The sequence below is a fragment of the Haliotis rubra genome, unplaced genomic scaffold (assembly GCF_003918875.1).
Source record: "Haliotis rubra isolate DU_JTF1 unplaced genomic scaffold, ASM391887v1 Scf221, whole genome shotgun sequence".
NCBI lineage: Eukaryota > Metazoa > Mollusca > Gastropoda > Lepetellida > Haliotidae > Haliotis > Haliotis rubra.
The window spans coordinates 1285727-1305837 of record NW_025766237.1 but is presented as its reverse complement, the minus strand read 5'-3'; the positions used below and the strand labels follow the sequence as shown (position 1 = coordinate 1305837).

The following is a 20111-nucleotide window of genomic DNA, read 5'->3' as shown; positions in this document are numbered from 1 at the left end:
CTTATGCAAAATGTGAATAAATAATTCCATCAACGCTTGGGTGTTTTAGATTTTTTTTAATGATAAAGAATAAAAGGTGGAATACGGTTCAAGATTCCTCAAGTTGTATTTGGAGTGGATGTTTGAAGATTCAGAGTGACAAGGAACTATGTACATTACTGTGTCAATGACAATAGGGGTGATGTGAACGTTTCCTTGATCAACTTTCCCTTTACGATGAGCAATATTCCAAAGTTCCAGCCTTTAGTGTCTGCCTGTCATACATACTGAAGTAAAACTGAGCATGCTCTTTCAGCAAAGCAATATGGTAGAAATATTGAAGACATTTAGAGATTTGACAATACAGATTTCTAATGTAATATTATTGGATCACAAATCTAACATATTGGGTCACAGATATAGAATAATAACTAAATGTCTACCACAGTCTTGATTCTTGTTCTCGAGAATCCTAGCAGCAGCTATGCCTCACTGCGGCCATTTAGATCACACTATCATGTAGAACTCACTCGAATGAATGCCACAGTCTTACGCCGAAGCAGCAAACCGGAAGCATAACTAAGAGGAGGTAGCTCCCAAAAGCATACTCTGCGCTATAAACTCCATAATAATGAAGTTAATCAATGTGAATTCGTAATTAACAAAAACACACTCTCATAACATAAGTAATTACTTACTTATGTTATGAGAGTGTGTTTTTGTTAGAATAAATAGTACAAAGATTAAAGAAAAAGAGAACTGATGGAAATTTGAAGCCATCCGTCTTGTCCTTTAATCAACCTTATTATTATTATTATTATTATTATTATTATTATTATATTATTGTCTCCTGAAAGAGAAAACGTCTACCCACACACCTCACAATCGGTACAACAAAGACCCTTCTTTACACAATGTGGAGCTGGATTCGCACAGTCAAACTTATACCACACACACCATGATCCAGCCGCCACCAACGCTGTTATAAGGTCTCAAAAGACATTGGTTTAACGTTCATTTTGACCTCGCAAGATACGGCCATGCCTATGAAGGATGTGCAAAGTAAAGCAGGACCAGGGATGGTTATCCGAGTTTCTATGATTTTTTAAACACACTTGATGTCTGTTGGCAAACTGGCGATTTGAACGGGGCGGGCCATTCGAATATGGAGATGATCATGAGCGGTTTATCAAAATGTCGAAATCAGGAATGGTTTCCGTACTCATGTGAATGGAGCTTCTGCGTGTGGCAAACTTTATTATTAGTATTAAGCTTTACAGACATACGATGTTTGTCTACAAGACTTTATCGTGATCTAATATTTAATATTAAGTATGGCCTTTTTCTTGTTGAAAATATATTTGTCTTTCTGGGACGTTTTTTTAAACCTGGCACAGTTGTAGTTAGTATGTTAGATATATGTGTGTAAGAAAATCAAAGCTATTTAAACGAACACAACCATGACTACATAAATAGCTATTGTAACAATTGCATCATATATTTGTTATTCTCGCCACTCTGATTAATACACACCAAACAGAAATATCTTCTCTGACCTTTTGACACAAACGGACAGATTATTTAACTTTTTTACCAGCTTTTACACCTGAAGATCTTTGCGAACCATCTCGAAGTTTGATATGCGAGTAAATGAATGAGTGTGTTACAAAAGCACGAAGTGATACAGATAGTAGATCGGTGCGAACGTGTCAAACAGATTAATCTTCACACTGTTAACTTCGGCTCCTCAGACGGTGGGACACCAGTACTTCAAGCTGAGTGTACCAGGAAGACGACAGTATGAATTGTCATCATGTAATTGTCACTCTATCAATTGGACAGTATGACAAAAGAAAGAGTAAAAACACAGATATTCCAATATTTAGATCTGCACCCATCATGGTGACCGGTCAAAAGAATATGACGAATGTTTATTTTCATCGTGCATAGTCGTAATAGGTTTTAGTGAAGCTTTCAAATCGTTAAGGGTAGACATGCGTCAATGTACACACCCATTTCACACTGCAAAATCACTCATTGCATCCGTAGTTTGAGCGATACAGGGTACCAACGCATGATCATTTGTACGTACGATGATTGTGATTGTACGAATGTTTGCTGATTTTGGATACATTGCATCGTCTCAGCATGTTAAATATACTCATGTAAACTACTGACAATAAAATACCTTCCAGAATCACTCTGATGCATTTTTAATATATTCACTAAAGTAACTGTGTAACTGCCAGATGTTAAGTCTAATTAAGCTTTGGTGATTGTTTGTGAACCCATATTTAGCAAATACGCCTACTTGAACAGATAAGAGAGATAATTCCCAGGTATATGTAGTGGGAAGAGATAATCGCCTGACAGACACAGGGTCTCCTCAGCAGTACGCTAAACGCGGTCCGGTAAGTTGGCGAAACACCATCATTGTTTATCTCAGCTGGCTGAGTAAATGTATATCAGCAAACATACAGTGAAGCTACGTATGGGTTCTAAATTTGATTCCGAGCATGTTGCCGAGGTTTAGTATTTCCAAACCTAACGCAAAATGGTGGCAAAAAAGGTCTCGATGTACATTAGGTACGTTCTTACTCTTCGTTGTTGACCACATTCAAGCACCCTACTTTGTGTCCTCTATTTTTCTGTGACTATAACCCTTGGTATGGGCATATTTCAATTAATGTGATTAATTCATCAAATTCGTCATTTAAAGCAGACTATTTCCTGACACTTCCAAATGTGTGAAACATTATCTGAAAGGATAATTGAACTCAGCGATGACAATTGTCCGAACAAAGGAAAACCATGCCCTGCACTGCTGTGGCAACCGCGAAATGTTCATATTAAAGTAAGTATATGTTTATGATCGTACTATGCTGCACAGCAGTACTTCTGCCAGTGAATGGCAACCGCTAAATCATCGCATCTAAGTAAAGGAATTTAAGAACACGAAATAAAAACACATCCATTTTCCGGTTTTAACGTTAAAACCAGTATTCATCTTCATTTCTGTAGTTTTGTTTAAAGCATCAAAACTGTAACTTGTTCAGCAAGTAATAGTAACGATATGGTATGTTACGTAATGTACACTGCAAAGGCAGAACAAAGAGCCATGATCCCAGTGCTGATAAGGACTTGTGCATGGTGCAATCTGTTCTTCCGATTACAGAGAAAAATGGATTTCCACTCAACTGTTCTTGTGTTTTTAGATATTTTAAAATATATATTGTTCCAGGAAATACAGGTAAAAACCTTTAATTCTATTATACAATGTGTCATAGCGTATCCTGTCAGAATTTGTTTTGCAGGAATATCAAATGATCGCCACAATGTCCAATGTTTCAAAATTACATCGGTTCTAATGACTGCATAATGTGTTTGTATATTTTTAGTTAACGCCGCACTCAGTAATACTGAAGCTACATGCCGGCTTTATGTAAATAATATTGTCTGAACAAAACAAAGCCAATGTTCAATATCATGAGCATCGACGAGGGCAAGTGCAGGGGCGGATACAGCTTTTTAAGAAGCTTTTTTACCCACATAATAAAACTATCTTCGGCACCAAACATAATATCTGAGGATGGTCAAGACAAGGTATTCACCTGCAAACCGACAAATACGCTTTCCTCCAAAGTAATCGTAACGCCACTTAAATATTTTAAAACAACGTCATCTCCCTGTCGCCCTTCGTGAGCAAACTGCAGGGAATATTATTTTACGGCCTTCTTAGCTCTATCTCGTATACACCAAAACGGCCTGATAGACCTCTGATTTATCCGCGATCCCCTGCACCGCCACCCTCTCTGGATCCGCCTTTGAAGTGGGATACAATGCCATGATCACGTTAGGCGCTTACGACACCGTGGATTGCCAAACAAATGTTCTTATCTGGATCTTCACATTCACCTAAACCAGTCAATGACATAATTTACCCTTTTTTAAGATGCACTTTCGGTCAATTTTAACATGACAACTTAGGTCAGAGATAGTAATCGGTCAAGAGGCTACCAACTGGAGAGATTTATTTTCAGGTTTTGTGCAGTTGTTATTTTATCAATGCACATCGACCCTGACCTTCATGCCCGAAGAATACTGCCGCTTTGGCTGGGTCGGCTGTCTTATCGTGTACTACCTTATCCTCTGTCTGTGCGGGTACTATTGAGACATTGATGCTGTAATACCGACCTATCTTATAATGTTCAGAATTAATGGATATTTATCTGTTTTCAATTTTCAGCATCATCATGCTGTGGCTTCTGTTTGTAGTCGGAATAGGATTCACCACGGCCGACAGGTTTGTTCGTTTGTTTGTTGTCTAATACCGTACACACCAATGTACCAGCTCTACGAGGATGGTCTGTGTATAATACACTCGGGACCAGACAATCAATGACTAACATCAGGAGTAGCGCCTATTCAGTTTCTGTTAACATAATGGTTCACTTTTACTGCTGTTCTAGTTCGCGAGGGTCGTATCTCATAACGTTCTCCAAGTATCTGCAACGTGGAATGCCATTCAACGTCAGTATCGACATCCTCAATACTACCAACATCGTCCATGTACAGGTGGAACTGCAACTTATAGGGAAAAACAACATAACTTGGGCCAAAGGTAACTTTACTAAAGGTGAGACATCATACAGAGGTAACTGTGGTTGATTCTAGTGTGGCAATGCAAGCTATCCTTTGAAGCAAAACTGGCTGAAGATCGTTCGCAGTTTAGTCAGTTATCAGTAGTGTTTTGTCTGTTGTACACATCTCTCATCAGAGGCCACTGCCCTTCACACTCTGGAACATTCCAACCATTCATGAAACTCCAATTTACCAAGACTTTCTAACGGATTTGAAAACATTTTTGTAGTTAGTGTCATGTTTATTCAAATTCCTATGGAGTCATCCATACAGGTTTTTGATAATTCAGTGGTTCTAACCGATTTTCAAGATGGCCGCCATGGCCGCCATATTGAAAACATGTCTATAGTGGGTTTCGTGTTTTTTTATCCAATTCCTAATCCCTCATAAAGGTTTTACAGAATTCAGTAAACCCAAAACTGAATATTCGTTAGGTGCTCTTCCGAGGAATGTGGAAAGGCATTCTCCGAGTTTTTATCTTCACAAGTAAGTAAGTGCCATCATACGGTTAATGAGACTGCATTGAGGCCTTGTATGTCTTTGAGAATATAAGTACAATGTGGAACGCCCATTTGTGTTGTCCCCTTCGTGATATTGCCGGAATAAAAGCGGCGTAAAACCAAATTCACTCACTCACTCTTTGAGAATTCTTAGTGACATATTTATATTGTTATTAATATTACAAACAGGAAAAAATGGAAAAATGTTTTGGTGTTTATAGTGAAGAAAGGCTTTGCAGTGAAACGTGTACCAATTTTTCTGTTTTAACCAGATAGGATGGAATTCGTACGTAAAAAGTTATGTAGCTACTCTAACGATCAAACCAAAACTGTTGGACATTCTGGTATTGTAATGATGTAAGCTCCCTCTGGATTCAGATCAAAAACTTGTTAGAAGATGATGCACGGGAATTGTTTACTCGTGGGATCCACAGTACTGGGATCCACAAACCTAAATCTATTGACCTTTTAATAGGTTTAGAATCAAACCAAAAATATAACACGTTTTAACGATTATAAATTAATTTCTGTTAACATTTTACAGATAACATCGCTAACTTAAACTATTTTCAAATATCAGACGAGAGGTACAGATTGGTTTGCTCCTTGGTTCATGGTGTTACTTGTAGGACTGAACATGTATAACGTGTTACACCGTTCAAATTTGTACTTTGACCGTGCTAGTAAATACTGTCGACTGTATATGTTCCTTTGAAACTAACTGACTGACACATCAGTGATGTATCATCACTTCTACCAACTTGTATTTCAGGAACGACTGGGACGTTATCACTGAATGTAAGTATATATAACCAGTCAGTGTTCTAGATCAATGAAACCTTCCAACAACAAAGAACTGTTGGACAATTAACTACTGTATTCTAAAATGAACTAACTGCACAACTTAGTATAATTTACTGTAAAAGAATTACAATGACAATACAAATGTAATGACACTATGATATAAAGGAGTGATTATAGCAATAAAGTGATAATAAATCCTAAGTGAAAAGTAATCTCTAGACAACTGCTGATCTTGATTTAATGTCAGATGACAGATGACACATGTGAGTGTGTGCCCCTTACTTATATAATGTAATATGTAATACACTAGCAACATTTTATTACCATGAATACCACTGCCAACATGAGCGAAACCAAATAAATGTCTTAGTCTTCATCTTCACGTACATATCAATCAGTATATTCTGTCTTCAGGTGCCACGTGACATCACTGATGGACAGTACGGTCTCCATGTCCGAGGTAGCAGGGCTCTGCAGTTTGAACGATACACGTATCTCACACCCCGTTCCAAATATATTTCTGTCATGGTACAGACTGACAAGGCCATATACAAGCCAGGACAGATGGGTGAGCTGAAAATGGATGTGATATGCTGTGATAAAGTCATCAGTTTCTTTGCCTTTTTACTATATTAAAGGTCACATGCAACCAAAAAATCAAACATAATTAAAACACAATTATCACTTCTTCATGACATATAATATGCATTGCTAATTATGAAAAGACAAATAAACAAAATTATAAGCGTATAATCGCAAATCAAAAGTGCAATATTTTGTACTTAGGTTTACCTCCCTCGAAACGAAGCAGCCGGGATACCGAACCCAATCAGAGCGGGTGGGTGTGCACTCAAGTGTAACGGCAGGTTCATTTGCAGATGCCGCTCTCATGCACGGCTCATTGTGTGTGTATATAAAGAGATGTTGAGTTTTGTAAATACATGCTCATTTTTGTGTATAACATTTTGCAATAAACAGACATCATAACATGTCACGTGTTCAAGTATCACACCTGCCTGTCTGTGTAATAACATAATGTGACAGAGACCGAACTCGGGCCATAATTCAATGCGTTTTGTTTATGGTGTATAGCCTGATTGGTGTTAAGTTTAAATTGCATGTGGTCAGTGATCGCAGTTGTGTATTGAATATTGTCATTAGCAGACAGGCAGGCAGACACACAGGTGTCAATAAAACAAGACATTGAGTTTTGTCTGTGACAACGATATATCTATATCACAGTTAGAAATTGTGTGAACGCTAAATAATGACATTGCTTTTAAGTATCGAACTGAGAAAGTGACTCGGTAAGAAGAACGTGTGGTGAAATAGACAAATGAAATTATATAAACTGTTAATTTACTGTCATAACATATAAAAAGCTCGCGCCTGTGAGATATCAACAAAACATTAGAAAAATAGCTCACACCAAAGCCTTCACCGAGTATTCACCCGACAACCCGCTTCCAAGCTGCGCGAACCTATTTACTTGCGCACGTGCTATGAGCGCAGCCCAGCTGTTGAAACCCGTATTCCCCAGAAAAGTCTGGGGAAAATTAGTGAAACGTTTGAACTCCGATTTCGCGCGGTTTTTTTCATCGCGTTATTTTTCAACTTGCATTTTTGACGATTTGTTTCGCTATGTCCATACCGAAAGGTATCAGAATCTGCAAAGTTGTGTTTTACGTTGCATGTGACCTTTAAGCTATTTTACTCTAAAGAAGACATTTTGCTTCAATAAAGTTGTGTAACTGGCGAATCATTTGTTTTGCCTTGGCTTCAGTGTTGGATATATGTTGGATAGTGTTGGATATACACTATTTCAGTTGTTGGAACTAGGCAGGCATGTTGTCAACAATCTATATTTCCTTAATATTAATAAAAACCTGAACAAGTGATTATACTTTCTCTGCTGCAGTTCATTTCCGAGCGTTTGGTGTGTACCCAAGTTTGCAAGTGTACACGGGGAGTTTCGACATATCCCTTGTTGTAAGTTTGCAATACAATGTCATAACTTGCACATACAGTGTAATCATGCAATAAAACGGGAAAACTGCATACACCTTACAATGGTTGTTGCGGTTTAATATTCTGGATCATTTTTTTCCGAAATATATCATTTTGTCAGTGAATTGTAAGTGCACATGACAAAGATAAAGAACTACTATTCTATTGTACAGGATCCAAACAACAACATCCTGAAGGAGTGGGCGGCTCTCCATGAATCTTCTGGAGTTGTGGCTGGGGAGTTCCAGCTGGCAGATAAGACTGTTTTCGGAGACTGGGCTCTACGAGTATCACCTGCAGTTGGTTATATTCATCAATTTTAGACAGACCTTATGTTCCTACCCTAGATATATGTAGGATTCTGTGACTGGTTACTTTTGTAGTGATTGGTCATTTCGAATTTGAAACCTTCTTAGTTCAAATCTTGGAAAGTTCACCCCTGTAACCGTAGATTATGCAATCCCCCAAACATCGAAACATTAATTTTGCCTACAACATCCCAGAAATTGTTCTTCTCTACACACTGGTTCATTTGCCGTATCTAAATTTTGAACATACATGCTCAAACACTAATAGCGTCACGGGAACAATATCAATGATACATCTCAATTCTTTCTTAATGTCTATGAATTGTCCTCCAGAATAAACAAACATACCTTTAATTGTCATTTGTAGAATTTCAAAGAGATGTTGCTATGCTGCGAACATGGCTAAGAAGGGGAAGTAGTGTGAGAGCAACATTTTCATGACTGTTTGTGTGAGGATTAGTAAAATATATTTAAAGGTCTTTTGAACGAGCCTCGAGTGGTCAGCTATTTAATTCTGAAGTCATCCTTGGTTGTGTAGATCCCAGGTCCAGTGGCTGACATAGAAATGCGTTGGTCCACAGAACTTTGAAGATGAAAAGTTTCTTCAGATGACCATACATGACTTATTCAGTGTCAACAATGCATCAGAATTTTGAAAATGACATTCAAGAATGTTTTATTAATTTTCATGGCATTATATTACATATCCGCGAAGATTCGTGTTAGAATTGATCTTCAGTAACCCATGCTTGTTGTAAGAGGTGAGTAGGAGGACGAGGTGATCAGGCTCGCTGACTTGGTTTACTCATGTTATATATCACATTTGCGAAGATCGATGCTCCCGATGTCATTGTCTGGTCCTGACAACATTATTTACAGAATGACTTTATACTGCACGGATATTGTTGAATGCGGCGTTAAACATATATGTACAAGCCACGGAAATCACATTCATATTTATATTTGTTTCTTTAATGCAGGACCAAGTAAGCGTAACCTCTAAAACGTTTACAGTTGCGGAATACAGTAAGTATGACTGTATTGTTTTTTTCTGTTAACATTTCCAGCTAATGATTAACTGAGGCACAGTTCAGTGCGTGAGTGAGTTAAGATTTAGAGTCACATCGGCAATATTGCAGCCATATCGTGACTATAACAATATATACTTTAATGATAAATAAAGGTATTTCGTAAAATCTGTCAACAAAGGACAGTAAAACAACTGGGTTATCACAGATAGAACTTTAAAACTAGCATGAAAGCATTAAAACATTTATTACAATAGAGGACAATACAATATAAAAATCGGGCTATAGGTCACCAACAACTGAAGGTAGATCAACATACTAGGGACAATAGAGACTTACAGTACTTTTGCTTACTGCATGGGCCCTAGCTGGATTTACATCATTCCTTCAGACGTTGGTGATTTTTGCACAATTTAGCCATACTTTAAAAGAACATATACTACGATTAAAAATCACGGACAATGAAAAATAATTTGAATGAAATGGGACATACCCTCTCCGGTGGACTGACTGACTGACTGAGTTTAGTTTTACGCCGCTTTTAGCAATATTCCAGCAACATCACGGCGGGGGACACCAGAAATGGGCTTCACACATTGTACCCATGTGGGGATTCGAACCCGGGTCTTCGGCGTGACGAGCCAACGCTTAAACCACTAGGCTACCCCATCGCCCCTCTCTCCGGTGGACAGAGTAGTAATACATATGCGCCTATCAGAATAAGACAGGGGATGGAACTGCTTGGAAAACGAAACTTTTCATATATTTAAGCATGTTGTTTTAAGTAAGAGAATAACATTGACATCCAAAGTGATGCTTGTTATCATAAGACCATTTCTTGTTTCAGAACTGCCCCGCTTTGAAGTCAAAGTTGATCTGCCTTCATTCTCCCTGACCTCCGATACAAAGCTGTCTGGAACAGTGAAAGCAAAGTGAGACATTTTATCAAATCAGTATTTGAATTTCCCATCTCTCACAGTACAGCATATTATGGTTGCGTATTGCTCCATACAACCTTGGTTATTGAGGCGCTTAATCTTGCATACCAGGCTGAAACACTGTTATATATGCATTCCTTTTATAGGTACACCTTCGGAAAGCCGGTGAAGGGTATGGTGGAGTTACATACACACATGACCGTCGCTAACGACTACTGTGGAAGACCGCCAAAATATGTTGAAGTGGCATTTCCCCGTAGGTTGACAAACTATGAGATTACCCATATCCCAATTATAATAACAAACGAAATTGGTAACATTTTAGATAAACCCTCTGTTCAAGTGAATGATCCATTTTGCTCTTTGCTTGTGTTACAGAGTACGTATTGCATAAGTTGAAAATATATTTGGAGCCAAAGATAATAAATAAGTAAATATCGATGGGAGAAACAGTCTAGTTATATCCTGATGAAATTGTCAAAATACCTGCACAACTAATTTTTTTTTTAAAGAACAAATAAACTTTGGGTTTTTTTGTACTCTTGTAACCATTAAATATGAAAGATTTGTGGTTAGTCTTATGCGGAACACCAAATTATTGTGGTTAATTAATACCGAGCGATTAAAAGTTGCCCAAAAGTCGCCTGCTTCACTCTCGCCCGCAAACGAAACCGCAGACAGGTTACGTAACTCCTGTTACGTATCGCCAGAGCACTGCAGTGACGTCATGTGAGGAAGGATTTTCAGTTAGTTGTATATAAAGTGTGTAGCAAGCTCGTCATTTTGATGATTTCTCGACATCAACGAAGACATGCCGAATCGTTGCGTTGTCAATTGCTCCTATGGGTCGGGCGATGGTGTCACCATGCACAGATTTCCACAGGACCCCGCAGTTCGTGCTGAATGGGTTATGTTAGGGAGTGCGAAGCGAGCGTTGCGGAAGCCTGGAACGATATCTTACTTGTGTTCAGATCGCTTCACGGAAGTTAAAGAATCAAAACTACCTACTAGTTGTAGTAAAATATGTACATGATTGATGACCAAAAAGATTTTCCATGACACAACTTCTAACATAACTATTTCTTCCTCGGAAGCGAGGTTGTGGTCGAAGTGACAATAATATTGTAAGTAGTATTATATTGACACCAACCTCGCTTCCACGAGAGAAATTGTTATGTTATAAGCTATGTCATGCAAAATCCTATTGGCCATCAATCAAATACATATTTTACTACCAGTAGAAAGTAGTTTTGATTTTGTAACTCGGTGAAAACAAACCTAAATAGCATTTATCCTCAGACTGTCGGATGTTCGCGACAGAGAGCCGCCATTTTTTGAAAATCGTGAAGTCACGGGCTAAAATCTGCTAGAATTAATGAGATTATGGTTTCTTTTCATCAAGTTAGAAAATCAAAACTACTTTCTACTCGTAGTTAAATATGTATTTGAATCACGACCAAAAGGATTTTGCATGACACAACTTGTAACATAACGATTTCTTCCACGGAAGAGAGGTGAGGGTCGAAGTAACAATACTGCGCGATACATTTCTTGCTACATTCACGTGGTGAAAACATCCACTGACTAGTAGGTAGATACCAGTCAATGTACGTCTTTATATTTGGTCTTATAATCCTCAATAGTTTATGATCATACTTGTATGCATTTTGAAACTGAATAAAAAGCAGGCGATCTGGTGATACTTATAGTGAATTTATAACAGGACTGTAATAGCTAGACATTTTATAGTTTGCCAATGTGAATCATAATTCGCACACACGCCCTAGTGTATGTTGTCTGTCTCATTACACTTCACGGAGAAAAAACATTGATTCTGTTGAATGCTACAACAAATGAATAAAAACAAAATGCAAATATCAAAATTAAAACAGATTAAAGTTATAGGAACAATGTCATGCTATTACCTTGTTCGAGGAATGTATCCATCAATATCCACAAAAACGAGTGATATGCCATTCATCTGCAGCTGTTCCAAGTGATGTGTCTTTGAACAGTCTAATATACGAACAAGTGATATATCGTTTCAGGTATTTCACATTGGTGTATAGTCTCATTGGTCACCCAAGATAGTACACCTGGCAATTCATTGCAAAATGTCCGCCATTCTTTAAAAACAAAATTAGCCAATAATGAGCAATCATTCAATGTATTGGCGGTTAATCCTTTGAAAGAAGGGCGTTGTTTTTACACAGACACAGACAGGACAGAGTGTATTTTAGTTTAACGATATTTTATTCACAATGTGAAAAGGATCGGGGACAAGTTCTATTAACTTATTAAACCGCTCTCCACAGATATTTACAATAACCAATTACATCACAAGCAATTATTAGAAACAGAGAAAGATTGAAAGATAACAGGGGGAAATGTTATAATACAAAAGGTGTATAGAGAGAAGTCTACTGGAATCGTTTTAGATTTGCATATATACTGATGTGCATTTTTTAATATAATTTCATTTTTATGATTTGTCAGATCTGCAATGCCGTTTAAAATAATAGATAATGTAATCACAGAATTACTACCACATACATCTTGAATAGCTTTAAGCATGATCTTTCTATGTTGACTGTATAAAGAACATTCTAAGAAATAGTGATGACCATTTTCGCACGGGTTTCCACATGCGCAGGATGGATCAGTGATTAGCCCTACTCTGTACAGATCCCGATCGTAACTTAATCCACTAGCTCCATGACGTAGTTGAGTGTACTCAGTATTGATTAGTAAATCTACATAAATAAACACTACCTTTTGACAAAGCCGCTGTGCAAGATAAAAGTAATTAGTCAATCAGCGTGTTATCGGTTAATCCTTTGATCCTTGTTTATAATGTTGAGTATATACTCCAGACACAAAGAAGTCCACATGGGAACCTTTGTCGGGTAATCTAAGTGGTGTTACCACTAATTATACCTGTTATAAATTCATTAACTGACCATCAAGTGAATGATGACAAATAACATGTGTAGGTTTATACCACCTAACACGGGTTACAACAAGGGAGTATTAATTGCTGCATTGCATGCAATTTTAATTGCATGTGAAAACTTATGGGCCGACACTGTTTGAGAATACGAATAGAACTTCATTGTTGCATAAGAAATACATATAAGCATTTGCTGCGTGCTAAAACTGTATGTACCTATTTACCTAAGTAAATTTTCAGATTCTTCTAGCAAAGGCAAAGAAGGGTTGTTTAGTTTACGGATTCAAATACATCAGATGTAAATTTTAATATCATACGTAATAGACGTCATAGTTTTACATGACATGATTAAATATCGAGGTTTAAAAAACACAGAAATGGGATCAATTTGGATCAGTCATTATACCATCCAGGCATTAGAAAACTGAAAAAGCTCACACAGTTTAATTACTTTATTACAATCAGACAAGAACTACCGGGGATATTTTCAAATAACTGCATCTCATGGGCATATCACCCTTCTTAATGTCGCACTGAAAAGGTTGAAGAAATTAACCGTAACTGTGATGAGCGAGGCTGATCATCGTTTTCACTATCACTGGCGTCTGGCGCGAACAAATAAGGCCTAGCGACAACAAGCAATTTTGACAGAATCGTCTATGAAAATAAGTTGTAACTCGGAAACTAGGCAAAGCAGGAGACAAAATTAATGACAGTAGATTGTGAGAACGTATAGCCTTCATTTTTCACAACAGTTGTCACGATTTCAGGTTTATACAAACCTGTAAACAAGATAATTTACCCCCTGAAATGTACATGAATTCTGCATCGGCCCTCATATCTATTCCTCACATGACGTCACAGAGACGCACCGCTCTGATTGGTTGAAATTTCGGTGAGAATTGTGCACTGTTGTCAAAAGGTCAATTTAAGTTAATTTTAATTAGTGATTTATATATTTGTACCCCCCTAGAGTATATGTGATCTTTAAAAACGCCACGCATCTAAAACGTTGCATACATCTTCCCTGCGAAAAGGACAATATCAATCTCAAAAGTTTTATCGACAAGACAGAATCATTAATCATATATTGTATTTGTTCAAAATCAACAGATTGATGGGGAAGCCAAATTTGACATTCCTGTTGCCGACATCAAGCGTCTCCAGAGCAATCTAAATGAACAAACCGTCGTTGTTGTCGCCATCGTGAAGGAGGAGTTGACGGGCGTGAGGCTGAACGGGTCCAGCTCAGTGAAATACCACCAATACCCCTACAAGATTGAAGTCCTCAATTCAAGTCCGAAAACATTCTCACCCAAACTTCCATATACAGCATATGTGAGTTGAAATATGATAGCATACCTACAAAGTGACGATTGAAAGTCCTCGAAACCTTTAAATACTTCACTTTTAGATGTAAGTTATACAATATATTATATTTAGCTCTATTTTCAATGTCCACATTACACAACAGATCAAGGTGTCCCAACAAGATGGCCGCCCTGTGACCGACCTCAGCAGTCCTGTGGGAGTGTACACCTGTGTCACATACCGTATTGTCCGAGATGACCAGTCCGAGTTCTCCTGCTCATCCTTCACCGGCAACTACGGCCTCCCATCCAAAAACTACACCATCCCTGCCTCCGGCATCATCCCCGTGGATTTGCGCATCCCTGAGAACACCACTAGAATTAGCGTCAAGGTTGGATATGAAAACATAACTAAATATCTTTTGGTTATAATTACAATGCCCATAAATATAATTATCCACCCCCAGTTACTTGCCATATGTTGCATTTGATTGTTGACAATTGCATGATCGCAACCAGAATTGAAATGTGATGTACTTGATGTTTTCTGTCATAAATGCTCACAACAATGTTCATTTCAGGTTCACTACAATGAGGCATCCGACACTTTATCTGTCCAGCAGAAAATGTCCTTCAGTGGCAACTTCATGCAGCTCACACTCACCAGCAAGGGACTCAGGGTAGGCAACATTACACTATAAGTATGCATGAACTTTTAATGTGAAATACGAACTTAACTGGGGTTAATATAATTTAACAAGGGCTTGATTAATTGTCGACGTTTTTCTCAGTTTCTTGTAATTTATTAAAATATGCAATGTTGCAAAATGTCTTGGATTTGTTTAAGGCGGGCCAGACGGCTATGTTCAGCATTGAGATGACAGAAGATGTACCTTTCATAACATACCAGGTAATCTGCTGGTAAACAATTACAAAGAGTCTGAATCATTTTAACCTGAATACAGAAGAAAATGAAACAGGATGTGTTTGTGTGGCATTGATCGAACATTCAAACGATGACATATCATTCACGCAGACTTGGACTATAGGTATATCATGTAAAGGTTAATTCTTTTCTGCAATTTTAACAATTCAAATTAACTACGAATACCTTCATATTTCCATCACATGCACATAATTTAAATAACGTAACATCGAAACTCGAAATACAGAAAGTGAGTGAGTGAGTTAAGATTTAAAGTCACATCGGCAATATTTCAGCCATATCGTGACTAAAACAAATTTTATATTCATGATAAATACACATAATTTATAAAGCCCTGTCAACGACGGACAGTAAAATGACTACATTATCACAAAATGGGTTAAAACTAGCTGGCATATATCTTAAAATGTAGACAACTATATTGGACAATACCATGTAAAAATGGGCTATTCATCGCCAACAACTAAAGGTAGATCACCGTACTAGGGTCCATGGAAATACAGAATGTAGTATTTCAATGTCACCTATGGATAGCTGGATTCAGGTCGAGGATATATACTGTCCAATCACATAAGTTTCATTCACAAGTTGTACTTAACAGACTATAGAACAGATATTATGGTCTTTATAGGTGCTATCCCGGGGTACTGTTGTCCTTATTGACCAAGTTGCTGTTGGAGGACAAAACCCTGTTCACTTCAATGTCCCCATATCTGCAGCAATGGCCCCAGAAGCTCACATCATCGCTTACTACGTCAGGAAATCTGGTGATGTTGTTGCTGACAGTCTTAGTTCCAGTGTCGACGAAGTCTTTGACAACAAGGTAAAATGTGGTATTTAGTCAGATAAACAATGGGTGATGAGGTAATCCTCTACTATAACATACTTTCCACTTCATCACTTCAATGTTAACTAATATTGTATTTCAGATGTCCATCCTCAGCTATAACGCATTTTCTTCACATGATCACTTCAAAGTAAACCGAACCTTTATTTCAGGTGTCCATTGACTTCAGCAAGAACGACTCCATGCCTCATGACAACATTGATGTCATGGTTAGCGCTGATCCAATGTCATCTGTCAATGTCCTTGCGGTCGACCAAAGTGTTCTTCTTCTCAAGTCCGGCAATGACATTACCACAGAGCAGGTTAGAGCACGTAGTTTCGTATTTTTGCAACTTTAATTACTAGACATTTTTTTTAAAAGGATCACTGCCTTGCATATATAGATATTATGCATTAGAAAATGCATGAAACATGTGTTGGTGAATGAGTACTGATCAGATTGAAGGACAACCCCAAACAAACCAGCAACACAATGAAATGCTAGCGTATACAAGTAATTACATAAATCAGATTTCACAATGACAATTCTTCTGTAAAAGCAATATGACCATATAGCTATGTTGGTTTTGGAATATTTCAACCAAGTCAGTTTGTCCCTTTGCCCGATGTCAATGCACTGTGCTGATAAATGTGTCTCAGTGCCGGATCACAACACGTTTGGGACATCTGTATGTGGAATTAGTTTGTCGAAGACCAATGTGGCTGTCCTGTACCCTTACAGACAAGGAACCATTCATAGAAGAGACATGTTCTAATTCTTCTTGTGGAGAAGACTTTCACTTTTAGGAAATTTGAAATTTAACACTAGTTATATAAACCAGTAAATGCTTACTTTTCCTGTACAGGTTGCTGATGAACTAAAGACATACAGCTCTAGACAAACTGACACAGAATTTCATGTACCCAGTATGTGTAGTTCTCCACGCCCAGATGATGTCTTCTCGGTACGTGGTAGTTTAGTAACTGTATTTATTTCACGAAATATTTACTTACAATTTTCATGTCTTATCACATTTTTGTTTGTCCTATATGACATATTATGAACATGTTTCATGTCTGTTAGTTAACTTTATCTATAAAATAGATCAAAATCAAGAGTGTATCGTTTTCCATATTTGAAGGAAAATATAAGCCTCATATCTTGAAGTTTCAGATGATTTTCGCAGCGGTCATAATGTATATAGTGAAGCTCCCAGAGAAATTTCAGAGATTTTATCGGCGCAAAATTATGTATGAAGTCTTCATTTATAATTTTAAATTTTTGTGGGGCAATGAAAGTATGATAAGTTGATTATGACATGAAAAGATTTAACAATACAGTTGATTCGAGATTCATGAAATTATGCACAAATAATTGTCCAGAATATATCATTCACTGAAAAATGTACTTTTTAATTTATGTTATTGTCTCGCCTTAGGAAGCAGGACTTAATGTACTCTCTGATGGTATATACTTCAGTGTCCACCATTACGGATATTATGGGTTCGGTAAGTATATTTCATCATTTATGAATGCATAGTCAACGACACATAATTTCGAAGAGAAAAGCAGGCTGAACAAACAGGCTTGGTCAGTAATCAACAGCAGCTCAGCTTGACATTTATACTTATATGAGGCACCCGTGAAGAGCCACGTCCTCGTGGTGGCTGCTAAGAGATCTTCAATCCCCCATGTGGACCCGGGGTATAATTGGTCCACAGCACCCCCATTGCTGGCTTAGACCGAATTGGGCAACCTGTTTGCAGTGGGTTGCGCCCCTGTGTCGGCGAAGGACAGGAGTCTAGTGGTTGAGGGCACTGGAACCAGGACCATGTGTTCCTGTTGCCCAACACACCACTTCGTCTCTTACTTCACCTAGACGGGTGGTTTCACTCGCCTCCGAAACGGTTCACTTTGGTAGAATGTATACGACGATAGCAATCTGCTCATCTGCTGGGATTGCAGCAGTTTGTTAACAAACAGGTCGTTGTCTCGGTTCTACAAGACACTGAACACTTGAAGAGGTATTGTAAGAGACAGGTCGCGTTGCTTATCAGATATGTCTGAAGAAAACGTGATAAAACAAACACTTACCTCTTCACTTTTGGTCTGACTATACTTACTCAATCTATTAAGGCTGGATATTGTAATATCGGAGTGGAGCTATATGGACCAAATCCACTCCGGTGTTATAATTGCCAAAAGTTTCGCCATGGTGCAAGATCATGTACTGGTAAAGTCTATTCGCTCACGCTGCAGTGGAACCCATGACAGTACCGATTGCACTGGTAACATCAAGTGCGCAAATTGCAGTGGTGAGCATCTGGCTTCGTCTAAATCTTGCCCAAAGTTTGAATATGAAAGCCAAATTCTCAAAATCAAATGCGCGAATAACATGTCGTACTTTGAGGCGAAGAAATTAGTTAAGGCTCAGTCAAACTCTTCTATTGGTCAAACATTCGGCGACAGATTCTTCTTCTGTTTCGACATCTATTAAAAAAAAACAGTTTCAACTTCCTGTCAGACTGTCATATCCTGGGTACATGCAACTCCGATTAACTTGAGTGACAATACTTCAATATCACAAGATTGTCAACACTCATCAGCATCCCAGACTGAGGAACCACAGCCAGATGATATTAATTCAACACAGGCAACAGAGAGTGTTGTCCACCTGTCAAATAGGAAAAGATAAAAAATGAGAAGAAAGACCAGAGCTCTTCAACATTTGGAAGAGTCTCCTTCGTCGACACCTCCTGTGACGGTTCAAAATCCATTTGACCTACTTGATATGGAGATCACTCACTCACATACAGGGTGTAGGAACTGCAGTTCCATGCGCTCACGATCTCCAGTTGAACCTCCTTAAATTTGATTTATGAAATTACTACAATGGAACTGCAGAGGCCTTAGGAACATTTTAATGATCTACAATTATTATCGCAAGATATTAAACCATCGGCTTTTAGTTTACAAGAGATATACCTGAAAAGTACTGAGAATTTTGAATAAAGTAACTGGCGGCGCTTCTATTCTCGTGAGGCAAGGTGTTATCCATAGCCCGGTTACTCTTAACAGCAATCTTCAAGCTGTTGCTGTCCGTCTGACTTTACAAATAACCTTTACACTTTGTTCTTTGTATGTTTCTCCGTCTTCAAATCTTCAGAAGTCTGGCCTTCAGGATCTTTTTGACCAGCTTCCTAAACCATTTATAATCATGGGTGATATTAACGGACATAACCCTCTGTGGGGAAGTACCGAAACCAACATTAAATGAAGATTTTTTGAGGACTTCATTTCAAACAATGATGTATGCATATTTAATGATGGATTTGTCACATATTTACTTATTCTTATTCTGAACTCGATCTGTCGATCACAGATCCAAATATTTATAACGAATTCGAATGGTCAGTCCATGATGACCTGTGTGGAAGTGACCATTTCCCCACCATACTTTCAGCTGTAATCCCGAATGATGACCCACCTACAACAAGGTGGAATTTTAATGACGCCATGCTGACAACTTGAAATCAGAATTGTTTGTCAATGCTCCAGATTTGATTCAGCCTAATGGTGAAGATAATAATGAAGTATTTTCACTACATGAGCAGAATACTGCCTTAGCACAAGCTCATGATACGGCAACAGGTGCTGATAATATCCAACATCAGATCCTGAAACATTTACCCAATGCATGTCCTGAAACCCTTCTGATCATTTTTTATAATATTTGGACAACAGGGCATTTTCCTTCTTCGTGGCGTCATGCCATTGTTGTACCAATACCTAAGCCTGGCCGGGATCATGCATGCTTTTTCGACCAAGAAAAAGTTTATGATACAACATGGAAACATGGTATTTTAAGAGATT

The 20111-nt window shown here is 38.0% G+C and overlaps 2 protein-coding genes across 2 annotated transcripts in view; both read left to right on the top strand.

Moving 5' to 3' along the window:
• The first annotated feature begins 2357 nt into the window (after nt 1-2357).
• Nucleotides 2358-20111, top strand: part of LOC124277422 (CD109 antigen-like) — an 88694-nt gene continuing 70940 nt past the window's right edge. Inside the window, exon 1 of the mRNA XM_046713123.1 lies at nt 2358-2390. The gene's annotated coding sequence lies outside the window, so the exon portion shown is untranslated. The remainder of the gene's footprint in view (nt 2391-20111) is intronic.
• Nucleotides 2763-19019, top strand: LOC124277446 (CD109 antigen-like). Its single transcript, XM_046713143.1, has 17 exons — nt 2763-2833; nt 4226-4282; nt 4449-4615; nt 5893-5918; nt 6339-6492; nt 7843-7913; nt 8105-8234; nt 10115-10199; nt 10352-10461; nt 10584-10588; nt 14269-14493; nt 14630-14857; nt 15047-15145; nt 16043-16234; nt 16411-16560; nt 17104-17202; nt 18924-19019. Exons 1-17 carry the CDS (start codon nt 2763-2765, stop codon nt 19017-19019), a joined length of 1965 nt encoding a protein of 654 aa, XP_046569099.1.